Genomic DNA, 14,740 nt, shown 5'->3' on the forward strand with positions numbered 1-14,740 from the left:
TCCATATAAAAGAGTCAGCCATTGTGTGCAGAAACTTTGCTTGTGGCTAGTTCTAAAATTCTACTTTTGTGTCGGCGTTCACAACCTATGCCCCACTTACAGGAAGTAGAGTGTTGTGTCTTTATGGCTTATAACTGATCAAGACCTAAACTGCATCTTGTATATTGGTATCCTCCTCTTCCTCATCTGTCTTGGTATCATTGTACATCTCAATTTCAAAACCTGTGAGCCAATCCTTATACACATTAAAAATATAAGAGCTAAGATAGACCAATACAATATCCTACTAAATGTTATGGGACATCCTTTACCAATTGCGATAATTGATCACATTTGTATTACCATGAATATAAGGAAAAAAAGTCGGAATAAAATTAGTCTGGGGATACTGTTACTTTGTTTCAGAACATTCTATCCAAAGGGAATCTTCATATCAGAAAAGACAGTTTTAAATGTCTAAATCATCTCCCAAAGGATGGGAAAATTCATTATGGAATGGAAGACTACGTACAAATATAGCAGAGCATCAATCTGGCAAGACCATCAAAATAAATGTCAAAAGGGATGAGAACTATGTGCTCAATTATACAAAATAGAAGTGACTTTCATCATAACAAATATCTCTCTCATACCTACACCATTTCCTATTGTGTTTGGTAACTCAGAGCTTGTATTATTGACCCACATTTTTCATGAACTGGCTGCCAAGGCTTGACATTTGAATTGAGCTGAAAGGATTTTGGAATTTCACCTGAGTGCCAGCAATACCTTACCTACTCTTCACCAACAGACACTTGATATCCATCAAATGCTAGCAGACAGGTACTTAACTTAGCATCCATGCGAGGGACTGGCCATAATTCAAAGTGGTGTTATATAGAGAGATAGAGAGAATATTACCAAGAACAACTACTGCAGAATGCAATGTTCACATTTATTTGTATTTTATATTAATAGCACATGGATAGAACAGTTTCAACCATCGAGTAAGGACGAGATAAAGAATGACAAAATTGTATTATGAGAAGCATCACGTACACAAATCTACAAAAGAAGAACGATTCAAGTGGAGAAGTCAGAGAAGGAGCAGGAAGGCATAACAGAAAAAAGGGGGGGGGGAAACCCCCATCAATATTGAAAAACAAAATACTTTTAAAATGTTTCTTCGACACTTAACTTTCACTTCTGTTCCAATCCAAAGCAGGTTAACAATTCAGGATACTACAAGAAAGCATGATATACATTATACAACTTTGCAGAAAAATAAACAAAACGAAGGACAGATGCCTGCAAAGGGGTGTGTGCAAGATCAAAAGAACAGGCCCACTCTAGCCCTGAAGAAGGCCAGTCTCAACAAGTGAAACCAGACAGCACCCAGTATCACACAGATGAGGCCTTGGAGGGAGACTCGTACGAGACACCCAACTGCATCAAAACCTTCTTCATTATGCTGCTCAGCAATTCACTCTCAGCCAGAGGCATGATGGGACTCTCCTTGAAGCCTGAAAAGATAGTGTAGAAACAAAACACACTGCAAAATCTACTAAAACTGAAAAAAGATTTTTGTCATGTATTTATGATCCAAATTTTTATATTTTAACATTGAGAATTTTGGTCAGTCTGTTCACAGACATTTCAAAAGGCAGTGTCTGACCTTAATTTTACCATTCATGAGACGCCATCCCTAAGCATTTAGCCCCCTTCGTGTTATAATCCTGGCAAAGAAAGTTGGGGGCAAGGGGTAAATATATTTGCGCCACAGCCGAAGGCCAAGTGCAGGAGTACTGCATCCATCCCATTTGTTTGTTGGTAGAATTACTGTACGAGGGTCGGTAGAATCACCAAATCTGGCAAAGAGCTCCATATTGTGAATATCTAGATGACTATATTTACTTGCACAGTGACTCCAGCACAGTATAGGTTCGCCCCTCTGGGGCAGTATTTCATGAACAGAAAACAACGGCATGAATCAGAAGCTCCATTTTGTGAGTTGTAGTTGATTTTATTAAGGTGTATTATTTTGGTGAATATATTGTTTATACAACAAGTAAATACAATTACGATAAAAGTACCTTTCAAAAGGCAGCGTCTGACTTCATCCGCCTCATAACACATTCCTGACCCATTCGTAAAGTTTGTTGTTGCAGAAATAGGTGGCAAAGGAAACTCCATATTTCCCCAACTGGTTTCTATTTTTGTTGGACACCATAATGGTGCAGGAATCTGAATAATTCAGAAAGTAAAGACAATAATGCCGATGTGAAGGATGACAATCGATTCATTAGATACGATGCACATTAAGCAGCATGGAGGATAGGAAGAAGAATCAAAAGTGAACAAATACCTTTATATGGCCTTGTGGACTGAAAATGAAACCTTCATTAGAGAGTGGCATAAGAAGGCTGCAAGTAAAAATCCCCAACCGGTTTCCAGAATATTTCAAAATTACTGTCACCGTCTCATCCACACCTGAAACGGTAAGAGCATTTTTATCAAAACTATGAAATAAGAAGACATTTTCCTGCACAATAAGTTGCGCAATCAGTTACATGGGGGTATTTGAAAAATTATGTGAACAAGATCCTCATAATAGTCTGCGACATGCTCAAGGACAAAAGTATAATGAAGCATACACACACACATATATATATATATATATATATATATATATATATATATATATACATATATATATATATATATATATATATATATACATATATATATATATATATATATATATATATATATACATATACATATATACATATATATACATATATATATATATATATATATATATATATATATATATATATATATATATATATATATATATATATATATATATATATATATATATAGGTGTATGTATGTATGTATTTGGTGGTATACAAGAAACCTTCTTACCATAATCCCAAAAAAGCATTTTCCAGTATGGAGCATATTTACTACAGGAAGATGGTGCAACATGCTATCATGCACATCCAGAAGAGACAGTGGGCTTTTTCTGCTTCTTTCATGGATATTTCAGAGTTCTGACATAAAATTTACCAACCACATCTGGAAGTATGGTTAAGGCCCAGTCACACCTTGACATTTTAGCCAGGAATTGCAACATATAAAAATGCACGTATAACGTTGGCATATGCTGAAGTTTTGAGTTTTTATTTTTAAGTTTTGGTCATATTCATAACGTGTTGGTCGTATGGATAACGTATTAGTAACGGGCACAGAACGTTTCGTTGTGTTAAAGATAACTTATACCAACGAATGCTTAGCCTGTTGTCAGCGTTCACAACCTATGCCCAACGATAGTTTAACTTAGTCATAGTGCGCTGCACGTATCACCGACGAACTCGTGGTGTTCTCTGTTAAAAACCTGCTGCACGCAGATTTAAATCATAACGCCTGAGAATTGGAAGTGTCAACATCGCAGTCACACCTTGACGATTTAGCCAGCGTATGCCGACCTATGAAAAATGTCTAAAACGCTGGCACACGTCGAATATGGTATGGGTAAGTTGTGTATACGTTAGGAGCATGATGAAAAACAATGAAGTACGCTGGCATATTACGTGGTACGTCTAGTACGTCGTGAAATTTCAAGCATGCTGAAAATTTTACGACGTATGGCTCACAAGTTCCGCATACGCTGGCATAAGTTCTCGGCACGCTCCGCAATAGTTTACACACGTCGGCCACACGTTACTTGTAAGTTACTAATAAGTCGAAACACGTCGAGGTAATGTTTAGCATACCCGAAATTTAATTTTTAACCTACGAGTAACGTGCTTTGAACCTATTAGTAGCGTGCTTTGAAGCTACGTGTAACGTATCTCAAACGCACATTGGCGTATTTGATTGACGTCTTCCAGACGACCACATAACTTACTGAACGTGTTTCTAACTTACAGCTACCATATAAATGGCGTATTGGCAGCGTTTAGGGGAATTAGTATATACCAATGGGCTTCACAAGAGGAACGCATCAGTGTTCCAGACTCCATGTTGAGTAGATGTCAATGTCAGTGGCAGTAGCAGTGGCAGTAGCAGTAGCAGTTCGACATAATTTAGTGATGTCGATGTTATTAGTAGTAGTAGTAGTTCGAGAGAATTTAGTGATGTCGATGTTATTAGTAGTTTGAGAGAATTTAGTGATGTAGATGTTATAGTAGTGGTAGTAGTAGTAGTTCGAGAGAACTTAGTGATGTCGGTGTTAGTCGTAGTAGTAGTAGTTCGAGAGAATTTAGTGATGTCTATGTTATTAGTCGTAGTAGTAGTAGTAGTAGGAGAGAATTTACTGATGTCGATGTTGGTAGTAGTAGTAGTACTTTCAAGTAACGAGTTGCAAAGTGTGAACAACGTTCGTGTAGCGTGCTTACAAAACGTTACTCATAGGTTAGAAATAAGTTTCAGGTACGCTAAACATTACCTCGACGCGTTTCGACTTATGAGTAACTTACAAGTAACGTGTTTCAATGTGTGTCAATGATCGCATAACGTGCCTACAACTTATGGCCAGCGTAGTGGAACGTGTCGGTCATACGCCGGCATACGTCGTAAAATTTCAAGGAAAACCCAAAAGTTCAACGTTTAAAGCCAGCGTACGACGACGTATGGCAGTGTTTTTCAGCGTGCTCTCAATGTTATCAAAACTTACCCATAACGTATTTGACGTGTACCAGCGTTTTAGACAAATTTTCCAAAAATCGGCATAAGCTGGCTAAAACGTCAAGGTGTGACTGGGCCTTTAAAGAGCAATGGAAAATCTGACTTCTGCCAAGTTATACGCAACAGCTGCAACAAAATCTACTCCACATTTGGATCAGGCTGTAATACAGAATACATTCGATTGTATATGCATTCACAGGTTCAAGTACTCTATGATGCCAAAGGCCACATGCTACCAGATACTTATTTATGTCGTTGATATGATTGTGTTCATTTCACAGGTTGGTAAAACAAAGCTCGTTTGCAATCAAGGGTGATCACTTTATCCTAACAGGGCACTGCGCATGTATATACAAGTACATAAATAATTTTTTTTCTCACATCAAAATAAGTAAACAAACACAACTTTGTGCATCTTGTAAGATTGTGATCATCTCTTGACAAAAACATGAAAGATAATCATACCTGTATCGCATAAAGTGCCAGTACTATGAATTTCTTCAGGTTTTTCGCCATTGTAGACCATCGAGATGAACTGCAGGCAGTAGATTCCGATGTCGAGTACAGCACCACCCCCAAGCTCCTTTTGTATGCATCTTGGCACATTTGTAACGTTCGCACCAAATTCAGCGCGAACAAGTCTTATGTCTTGCATCTCATCACGTTTGAGTGCTGTGCGTACCTCTTGGTAGACTGGGAAGAAACGAGTCCACATCGCCTGTGACAAACACGGTGCATAAAGAAAGGTGGAGGAAGGGGTGTGAGGAGCTGAAGAATTGTGCAACATTTGCATACTTTATAAACATGTGGACAATGTAGTCAAGTGCTGGATAAAAGACCAGACAATTGGACTTTGCATCTCAGCTCATTCAAATAAAAAAAAAGGGAGCTGGAAGATATTTGATTTCACACCTTCATATTTGAACGGTTTAGATATAGTTGTAAAAGTGCACAATAATAGTTTGGAGGCCTAGCTTTGACAAAAAGACAGATGAAACTTGAAGCACCTCCATAAGAAACAAGCCACGTGACTGTGCAGCATTGATGAGCTCCTGTGTCTCACACGCGTTCATGGTGAATGGCTTTTCACACAGCACTGGCTTATTTCCAGCAAGCATCTGTAGACCTACAGAAAGGTGCTTGGGGTGGATAACCCCGATGTAAACCACATCTGCAGAAAATATATTAAAAAAACAAACAAACAAACAAGAATGGCCTTTTTAAAATAGCAGCGACATGAGCAGCATCTGCAGACAACTAACCTCAAAAAAGCAAAAAAAAAACACATGTTTGACATTGTTACGTGAGTTTTTTTTGCCTCATTGTACTATGACTGCAGGCTGGTTCAGATAAAATTTATTGGTTTAATATATCCATTTCCACCTCATGTTTCAAAAGTTTTACAAATACCTCATCGATGTCATTTATTCTATTTTTATTTTTTACAGGATCAAAGGCTCAGGAGGAGTTGTTGTACAAGTCATGCATACAGGAAAAGAGTTTTTAGACAACACGGGACTTGACTTTAAGCAAACAGAACTGGTGACCTTTTGGGAGGTGATTAAACTTCCCGCTGCTTTCGGGTTCTGGCGACGCCCTCTTGCAATGTCACTTTTTTTTTCTCCGCAGTTAGCAGGGAAATTGAGAAGAAATCTCCTCCCGCTCTCCCCATGGGCTGTGAACCCACAGGGTCAACGTGCAGATATCCATGCTCTATCCCCCAAATGCTGAGGGTTAAGCGAGGAAGCAACACCTACCATTTTAAAAGTCTTTGATATGACTCTGCCAGGGTCAGACTCGAACCACCAACCTCTCAGACTCAGAGAAGGCACTCCAATGACAATGCCACAATCAGATATTGCTCTACAAGTTCAATATTCTCCATGAGCACAAGGTATTATGAACAATATATCGGTATATGGTGTAAAGTACGTATCCAAGAGGTTGCTTCAAACCTACCTGTAAAGGTAGTATCCTCCTATTGGTTGTTTGTTCAAACCCACTTGTGAAGGTCGTAGTATAAAATGGATCTAAAAGTTAGTTATTCCAAAGGGCAATGAAAATATTGCTTCTAAATCATCAATAACTAGAACGGCACTCTTCGACCTTGCGAGATATGCCTCCGCACACAGTACATCATTATACATTCTTGTTCCAAGTTATATTTAAATCCCTGAACCCAAATTCAAAATATTAAATAATTCTGGCGGCCCAACCATACGCTCGATCAGGTTGAAATTTAAAACATATCTTCCCGATCACGACTAGACCATAATTGTGAAGTTTCACTTCAAGAGAAATTATTTTTAAAAGATTTTCATTCAATCAAACCATGTGACAGAGCAATTTGTGAACACCCTGGTATCCCCAAGGCTTAGGGAACATGTGTGTGAAGTGTCGCCTCAATCTGTTCAGCAGTTTTGGAGAAGATTTTTGAAGGCTTTATGTTAAAATATTACATATATATGGCTGCCAAACCACATGACCGATTAAGTCAATTTATTATTTTCTCCCCATACAATTTTGCCCGAGATAATCCTCAAAAAAATTTAAAACTGATTGGATAAACCATTTGAAATATGCATTTATGACGTCATAACAAAGCCATCTATGCCAAAAAAAAAAATCACTTATTTCCTATGCAGAATACTTGACGTGCAAAGTTTCAATTTTTTTCCATGGAGGTCCAAAGTTTTTCCTTTTTTCCAATATGGCTGCCACACCACATGACCTAAGACAGCATAATTAGTATTAAAACATTCCCCATGAGTAGTCACACCTATGGTAAAAATGTCAATCCGATAAGCGGTTGCAGAGAAAAGAGAAAATTAGCATGGGGAGACGTACGGACAACCCGAAAACATAATGTCTCTGGTGACTGTCAGCGGAGAAAAAAAACAAAACAGACAGACAAAAAAAAAAAAAAAAAAATTTAAATCCATTTGTCCCATTTGACCTTCAGTGATAAGACTGGTGTTGGCTTAATGGTTAAGGTGGCTGACTTGAGGTCTTAGGGTCTTGAGTTTGAGCCCTTGTTTCCATGCCGTTAAATAACACCAGGTGAATTGACTCAGCCCTGGCATCTTGGCATTCTGAGGTTGGCAAAAATGATGACCAGCTTACTTGAAACAGGGGGCACTGCATCAGCGACAGAGCCACACTCCGCAATGATCGGCCGCATACGAAATAATAATAACCTTCAGAGATTGGGTACCTGCCATTTTTACCCTCACCAGAGGAAAGGGGATTGCATTTGGGTCTGTTTGTGTCAGCAGAGAAAGTGAATATGGTTTTTCTCTGCAACCGCTTGTCGGATTGACACAAAATTTGCACAATAGGAGTGATTATTCATGTTTTAATAACTATAACGTCATAGGTCATGTGGCGTGGCAGCCATGTTGGAAAAAAGGAAAAACTTTGGATTTCGGTGTCTCCGAAATCGCACCATGGAAAAAATTTAAACTTCGCACACAGCAAGTACTACACATGTGGAATAAGTGATTTTTTTTAATGACACCATAGGTTCCTTCGTTATGACATCATAATTGCACAAGTAGAATGCTGCATCAAATCAGTATGAAAATATTTGAGGGTCATCTCAGAATAAACTGGGCAACAGAAAAAAAAAACATATGATGACGTCATCGGTCACACGGTTCGGCCACCATGTTTTTTTTTTTTTTAATTCAAAAATCTTTTCTCTGAAACAGCTGAACAGATGGAGGCAAAACGTTACAGGTATGACCGCCTATCCATGAGGAACAAAATGTTCACACCCTACGACATCATAGGTCACATTGTTTGACAGCCATATTGGATTTACCCCAAAAAAACAAACCTTTAAAAAACGTTTTCTCCAGAACAGCTGGACAGATCGAGGGGAATCTTTACACATATATTCCCCAAGCATTGTTCCTGAACAATTGATTGGTCAAATGGTCTGGCAGCCATATTGGATTGAACAATAATCTTTAAAAAAATGTATTTCTCTTGAACTGCTTCATCGATCAATGTGAAACTTCACAGTTGTGATCGAGTCATGATTATGATGAGAATACGTTTTAAATTTCAACCTCACCGGACACATTGTCTGCCAGCCAGTGTTGTTTAATTACTCGAATAAGGCTTACTTGGCTGCACCTGGATGGGTTTGAGGGTAGACGAGTAGCATCTGAAACCCGAATCATATCCAGGTTCCTCCTGACGACTTCATCTTTGCTTTTTGGTTGTTCGGGTTCCTTCTGACGACTCCAATGCAGTGCTGTACCCATTTGGCCTTGTATTTGATTTGAATTGAATTTATTTTAATCCCATTCTGAATTCAATTTGAATAATAATAAACATTATTGGTCAGAGTCATAGTCAGGTGTCCGATCAAAGCAGGGTTGCAAACTGGGACGTCTTGGTACCCGGTCATTCCTGGCAGCAGTAATAAAGTGGCAGTTCCAGCTATGTCTATTATTAATTCCACTGATGCAACCAACACAAGCACACAAAACAAGTCATGGTGAGGGTCTGCAATCTCTGATTGCTCTTTCTCGTTTCACTTTGTCTAACCTACTGGTTGGTGGGTGCCAGTTCACACTGTGATTGACTTTTGTCTCATCTCCACAAGTGAGTTCTGATTTGTAACTAAACTCACCAGAATCACATAAGCCGATTCCAAACCAAGCAAGATCACTTCAAAAAAGCTGGATTAAATTTTTCAGTGTTCTGCTAATGGCAAATTTCATACCCTTTTCTCATCACAATTATTTTTTTAAAGTTGCGCATTCCTAGATTCAACTTTCATCCAGCCGAAATGCTGAAAGCAAGAGCTGTATTAAAATTATTTCGTTTATGAAAAGAATCAATTTATGTATTGTCCTTCGACACCCTTTACCCAAGCCCCTTTCCATTACTGCAATGGACTACCTTGACTCCAGTTCCCACAGTCTGCCATTCGGCTGTGAGCTCAGAGATGCATTTTAACTTTTTACTTCATTTTCTTTTCATTGACTAGTGGTCATGTACCTTTATGTTATGTGTAAAATAGTTTTTCTTGAAATTATTCAGACTCTGGATGTAGAACAATGACAATAGCATCAACAACTTCAATTCAGTGTGGCATTATTCAAAATATCACTCAGTGTTCAACTTAGGTTTTGTTTTTTAACCGGCACTGATCTGGTCTTGCTCCTTATGCCGAACCCACCCAGGTCAAACTTGACCTGCAAGAAGCCCTTTTGTTGTTACCCTCTCAGCCCCGTAGTACACAACTCCATTATTTATTCTTTCTCATATAACCTTTTTTCTCACCTTTGGAACTGCCTTAAGCTTTTCCCTCCACGATTTCAAATCTGCTGCCAACAGCCGAAACTTATGATCTCTTCCACTTCTATGAATTAACAGTACTACACCTTCTGAGACCGTTTTGACCCTCCTCCTGCAATTTCCTCTCCCTGTAGCGTGGTACATCTGGATGTTGATGTACCACTGCTTTTTCTTTGTTCCATTTTATCTACTTTTCCATGAGCCTCCATGCCTGTATAAAAAGGTGGTGACATATCTCTTTATAAATGTGCCCGTTTCACTTCATTTTCTCAAACTCTGCTTTCATATTTTGGCAACTCCAGATCTCAGTAAATGATTGTAGTGTACCAATGTTGTTGACTCCAAAAGGTTAATTGATGTATGTATTACCAATATCTGAGTCCTGTGCAAGCTCTTCATATGAGCCAAAGGCCTTTGGTATTCCATGGAGTTGAGCAAAAGATTTAGCCTTCCCAACATCCCTTGCTGCAACAGCAACCACCTGTAAGCAGGAGTAAAAATGAAAGTTACACAAAAAGCCAAAGTGAGTCATTATTATATTAAAGGAGACAACTTGCATGCAAAAAGCCATTTAAACCCCAACTTTTGAATTTACCACCAGCTTTTCTCAAAGTCAAACAGGTGTTTATAATTCAGGTTTCACAAAAAATTATAAACGTTCTAAGAACAAACAGGCTTCTCACAAATGACAAAATAATGTTTTACTCCACTACTTATTTATCACCCCAAATTAATCCCCTTCATTGCAATCCTCATTTGCTGGTTTCAGAAGATGAAACAGAGTCCTCCCAAGACTCGAAGTGCGTATCTACCTCCATTTCGGTAAAGGATCACCTTTCATGGGCAAAGTTGTGAAGTTTTGTTTTTCCTCACATCTTTGTTCTGAGGACTCTTTTCAGGATCATCACTGAACCCCGGCAGTCTCCAATTGTAGTTTTTTTTTGAAATAATTTCCCCGAGGATAGTTTTTAAGATTGCAGTGAGGTTCTTCTTTTTACTCCCATTGCTTGAACTATCACGATCATGATGTCGGTGCTCTTCAGTTTCCCAGGTTCTTTTGACTTCATTTTCAGATCCTGGTACATGGTCATTTTTCTAATTTACATGTTATTTCGACCAATGTTGCTGGGTACTGACATGTTGATTAGTAATGCCATCTTTTCCTTTTTGTACCCGAGTGCTATGTCCAGTCACAATCCCACCTTGTGGGGTCAGCAAAGGGGGAACATTTGGCCCAGGTCTTGCACAAACTGCCTGGCCAGGGCTGGACTTGATTACCATAGGAATTCTGAATTTGGGCAGTTCTTTTGAATTGTTCGATATTTTTGAGAAAAAAAAAATCATTACACAACTACAATTATTCCCACTTTTTGGGTTTGCTTAGGAAAGTTTTGGGCCCATCTTGATTATCATCATTTGGAGCAATCCTTCCACATCAGGAGGTGACTTATTTTGTCCAGGTCAACAACAACAATACAACACTGTCCAGGTCAAGGGAAGGTAAAGTCGCCCAAGAAGTATAAGGTGTGTAGGAAACATGGAACGAGTTCGTGAGTCAGTCATGCAAAGTCCAAAGAAATCGCATCGACAAAGATCAGCTGAACTGGGTCTCACTCCCAGCAGTACTAGAACAATATTGAAAGAAGATTTAAACCTCTTTCCTTACATCACAACAGCCCATAAATTAACCGATTGGGATAAAGCAGCAGGAGTCACTATGTGTGAGATGCTGCAGCGGAAGATGGAGGCAAATCCAAATTGGATTCGCGATGCGTGGTTTAGTGCCAAGGCACACTCTCGCATCAATGGTACTGTCAATTCACCCAACATCATTTTCTGGGGAAGTCAACGCCCCAGGCGAGGTTAAAGAGTTGCTGAAACTTTTCCATCGAGTGCCACAATAGAGCCCTATAGTTACACAATACACATTATGGAAACAGAATTTTTATACTATGCTGTTTTAAAGTTCAGCAAATAAATAAATACCTTTAATGTCCATTGTCCAGCTTGCAGCATTATCACTCATGTAAACAAACTTTATATTGCCACATATAGCTTCCCAATTCATCGTCTCGGCTCGGACCCGTTGAATTCAGTAAATATCCAAATGAGTACAAGTAGTTTCCGATTACCTGGTGCTCGTCTGCGGACATGCTGTGCAGCACGGTTGTGAAGTCATGACTAATTTTCCCCGCACCACAAATACCCCATCTTGTCGGCGCCGGCATCGTTCGAAAACTTCGTATTGCTGACCTGAGCCGAGATGAACGTTTTAAGACGAGTTCGTGCTCCTTTCTGTTCTCTCGAGTTTATATAAACACGGGTGCGAGAGCAAGGGCGTGGCTCAGCACGTCGGCTCCTCCTGTGCTGTCAACACGTCACCAAACAGCTGCGCGAACTTGTTCTTCTTCTTCTTCTTCTTCTTCTTCTTCTTCTTCTTCTTCTTCTTCTTCTTCTTCTTCTTCTTCTTCTTCTTCTTCTTCTTCTTCTTCTTCTTCTTCTTCTTCCTCCTCTTCCTCCATTGATGTCGGAGGCGTTCTTTCCTTGGAGCCACAAGCTCTGCACATCTGCCGTGTTCCAAAGTCGACGCCGGGTCCCTGTAACTCGGACAGTTCCTGCCAGTTCACAATTGGAGTCGTGGAAACTGGTAATCCAGTCAGTAGAGCTAATGTGCAATCCTTACAACCGAATTCCGATGAATGAAAAAGCTGTGCTGTCGATCTCTCTCGTATCAAGGACATTTCAAAATTAAGTAAAAAACAGGAATTTTATATTTTCGAGCGTGTTGCATCCCTCACTACCTCCTCCAGTGGGATGATTTTCCATAGTCGATGTCGGTGGCGTCCGAATCTTCTTCTTTATCTAAATCTTAGGAAGAAGAAGAGTCTGAGTTGACACAATCTACATAAAACCACTTGATCGCTGAGGGAATGTTTGTACGAGCTCCAAAGCTTCGGAGGGACATCTAAATAATATGAGAAGAATTTTTCTTTTCTCTTTTGTTGGAGGTCTATACATAGTCGAGGCTCATGGAAGAGCTCGTATTCGTTGGCCTACACGAAACAGGTCACAACGCAAAAGGATAAAAGGACAAAAGGAACGAGAGAGAAAGAAAGAAAGAGAGACAGACAGACAGAGAGAGACGTGGAGAGGGGGAGAGAGAGAGAGACAGATAGAGAGAGAGAGAGAGAGAGAGAGAGAGAGAGAGAGAGAGAGAGAGAGAGAGAGAGAGAGAGAGAGAGAGAGAGAGAGAGAGAGAGAGAGAGAGAGAGAGAGAGAGAGAGAGAGAGAGAGAGAGAGAGAGAGAGAGAGAGAGAGAGACAGATAGAGAGAGAGAGAGAGAGAGAGAGAGAGAGAGAGAGAGAGAGAGAGAGAGAGAGAGAGAGAGAGAGAGAGAGAGAGAGAGAGAGAGAGAGAGAGAGAGAGAGAGAGAGAGAGAGAGAGAGAGAGAGAGACAGAGACAGAGACAGAGACAGAGACAGAGACAGAGACAGAGACATGAACAGCAACAGGAGAATTGAAGACCTTCCTGAACATGTGCCATTGTCCTGGATTTGTTGATTAACCAATCAGTGAACCTGAGATCAGCCCAGAAGAAGTTGGATTTCGTGGTTCGAGTGGACAACTGCTTGGCTGCCTGGACATCATTATCCTCATCAGCTCCAGAGTTGACAATGAACAGGGTAGGTATTCATTCATGCCAGTTGAACGAGTGCCAACCTGATTGGTATTTATACCCATCAATGAATGGATCATATATCTGCATATCCATCCTGTTGCGATTTGAAGGTCATTGAAGCTGACAATGAACCAGAAAAAGTAACCCCATTTTAAAATGGTAGAAATCAATCATCCAATCTCTTGTGACATGACATTGCGAAAGATTTCTGGTGGAAATACAGAGTGGGATCAGTTGTTGGATTTGGCAATCTTGATGGAGGTTCTTTGGAGCCTGATATGTAAACCCGCAAAGATTGACTCCAAACCCATTGAGTGTATTCCAATACCACCGGACTACATCTGTCAGTTACATTGGGGGTCTAGGTCGATACAGGGAGCATTTAAAGTCTCAAGGGGCAAAATTCCCACTACATTGGAGATATTTACTAGGGATAGAATCCAAATCGATACCGTTAATTGCTCTGATACACAGGAACCCAAAAGGCAAGGATTCTGAATCTTTCTGGCTCATTGCATATTCGTAACAGTTTATATACAAATAAAAAAAATTTTTGACTCGAAGAGCTCCGCCAAGTAATGCCTGATCCACGAGAACATATCGGGCCCAAAACATTTTTGAAATATCATTGTATATATCGTTTGTGGCCCCATCTCTCAATGGTGAAGAATCACTTAAGAAATTAAATAAATGTCGTATCCAGATCCAGATTCAGATCTTCACCAAAATCGAATCAATTTGTCGTGGTCACACACCCAACGTGTCCACCAAGTTTCATCCAAATCCGTCCCCAATTTTTTGTGATATTCTGCACACAGACATACGGGTCATTCCATGTCAAATCATCAAAGAATTTGCCGTCATCTCTCAGATTTTTGTAAAACTTTGGGAAGCAATTGGGACCCATGAAAAACGGCAAGAACTCAAATATTTTTTCTAACAGCCTCTCAATTAGTGAGATACAGACTAACGAACTTTGGACTAATTAGCATCATGTCGCGAATTCAAATGGCCATATCTCTAAAAGTATAACACCTAGAGAGCTGGTTTTGGTGTCATTTTAAAGGTATTTTC

General features: G+C 39.6%; 1 protein-coding gene across 1 annotated transcript; it reads right to left on the reverse strand.

Annotated features, from left to right (window-relative positions):
• Positions 1–998: 998 nt before the first annotated feature.
• Positions 999–12,351, reverse strand: DHDH (dihydrodiol dehydrogenase). Its single transcript, XM_085884189.1, has 7 exons — positions 12,120–12,351; positions 10,357–10,468; positions 5,682–5,845; positions 5,140–5,392; positions 2,345–2,469; positions 2,073–2,223; positions 999–1,502 (listed from the first exon to the last, which is right to left on the reverse strand). The coding sequence occupies exons 1-7, from the start codon at positions 12,213–12,215 to the stop codon at positions 1,381–1,383; spliced, it is 1,023 nt and encodes a 340-aa protein (XP_085740315.1). The 5' UTR covers positions 12,216–12,351; the 3' UTR covers positions 999–1,380.
• Between the last annotated feature and the right edge of the window lie 2,389 nt (positions 12,352–14,740).

The sequence above is a fragment of the Eptatretus burgeri genome, chromosome 6 (genome assembly GCF_056783735.1).
Source record: "Eptatretus burgeri isolate ZD-2024b chromosome 6, Ebu_testis_v1, whole genome shotgun sequence".
Classification (NCBI taxonomy): Eukaryota; Metazoa; Chordata; class Myxini; order Myxiniformes; family Myxinidae; genus Eptatretus; species Eptatretus burgeri.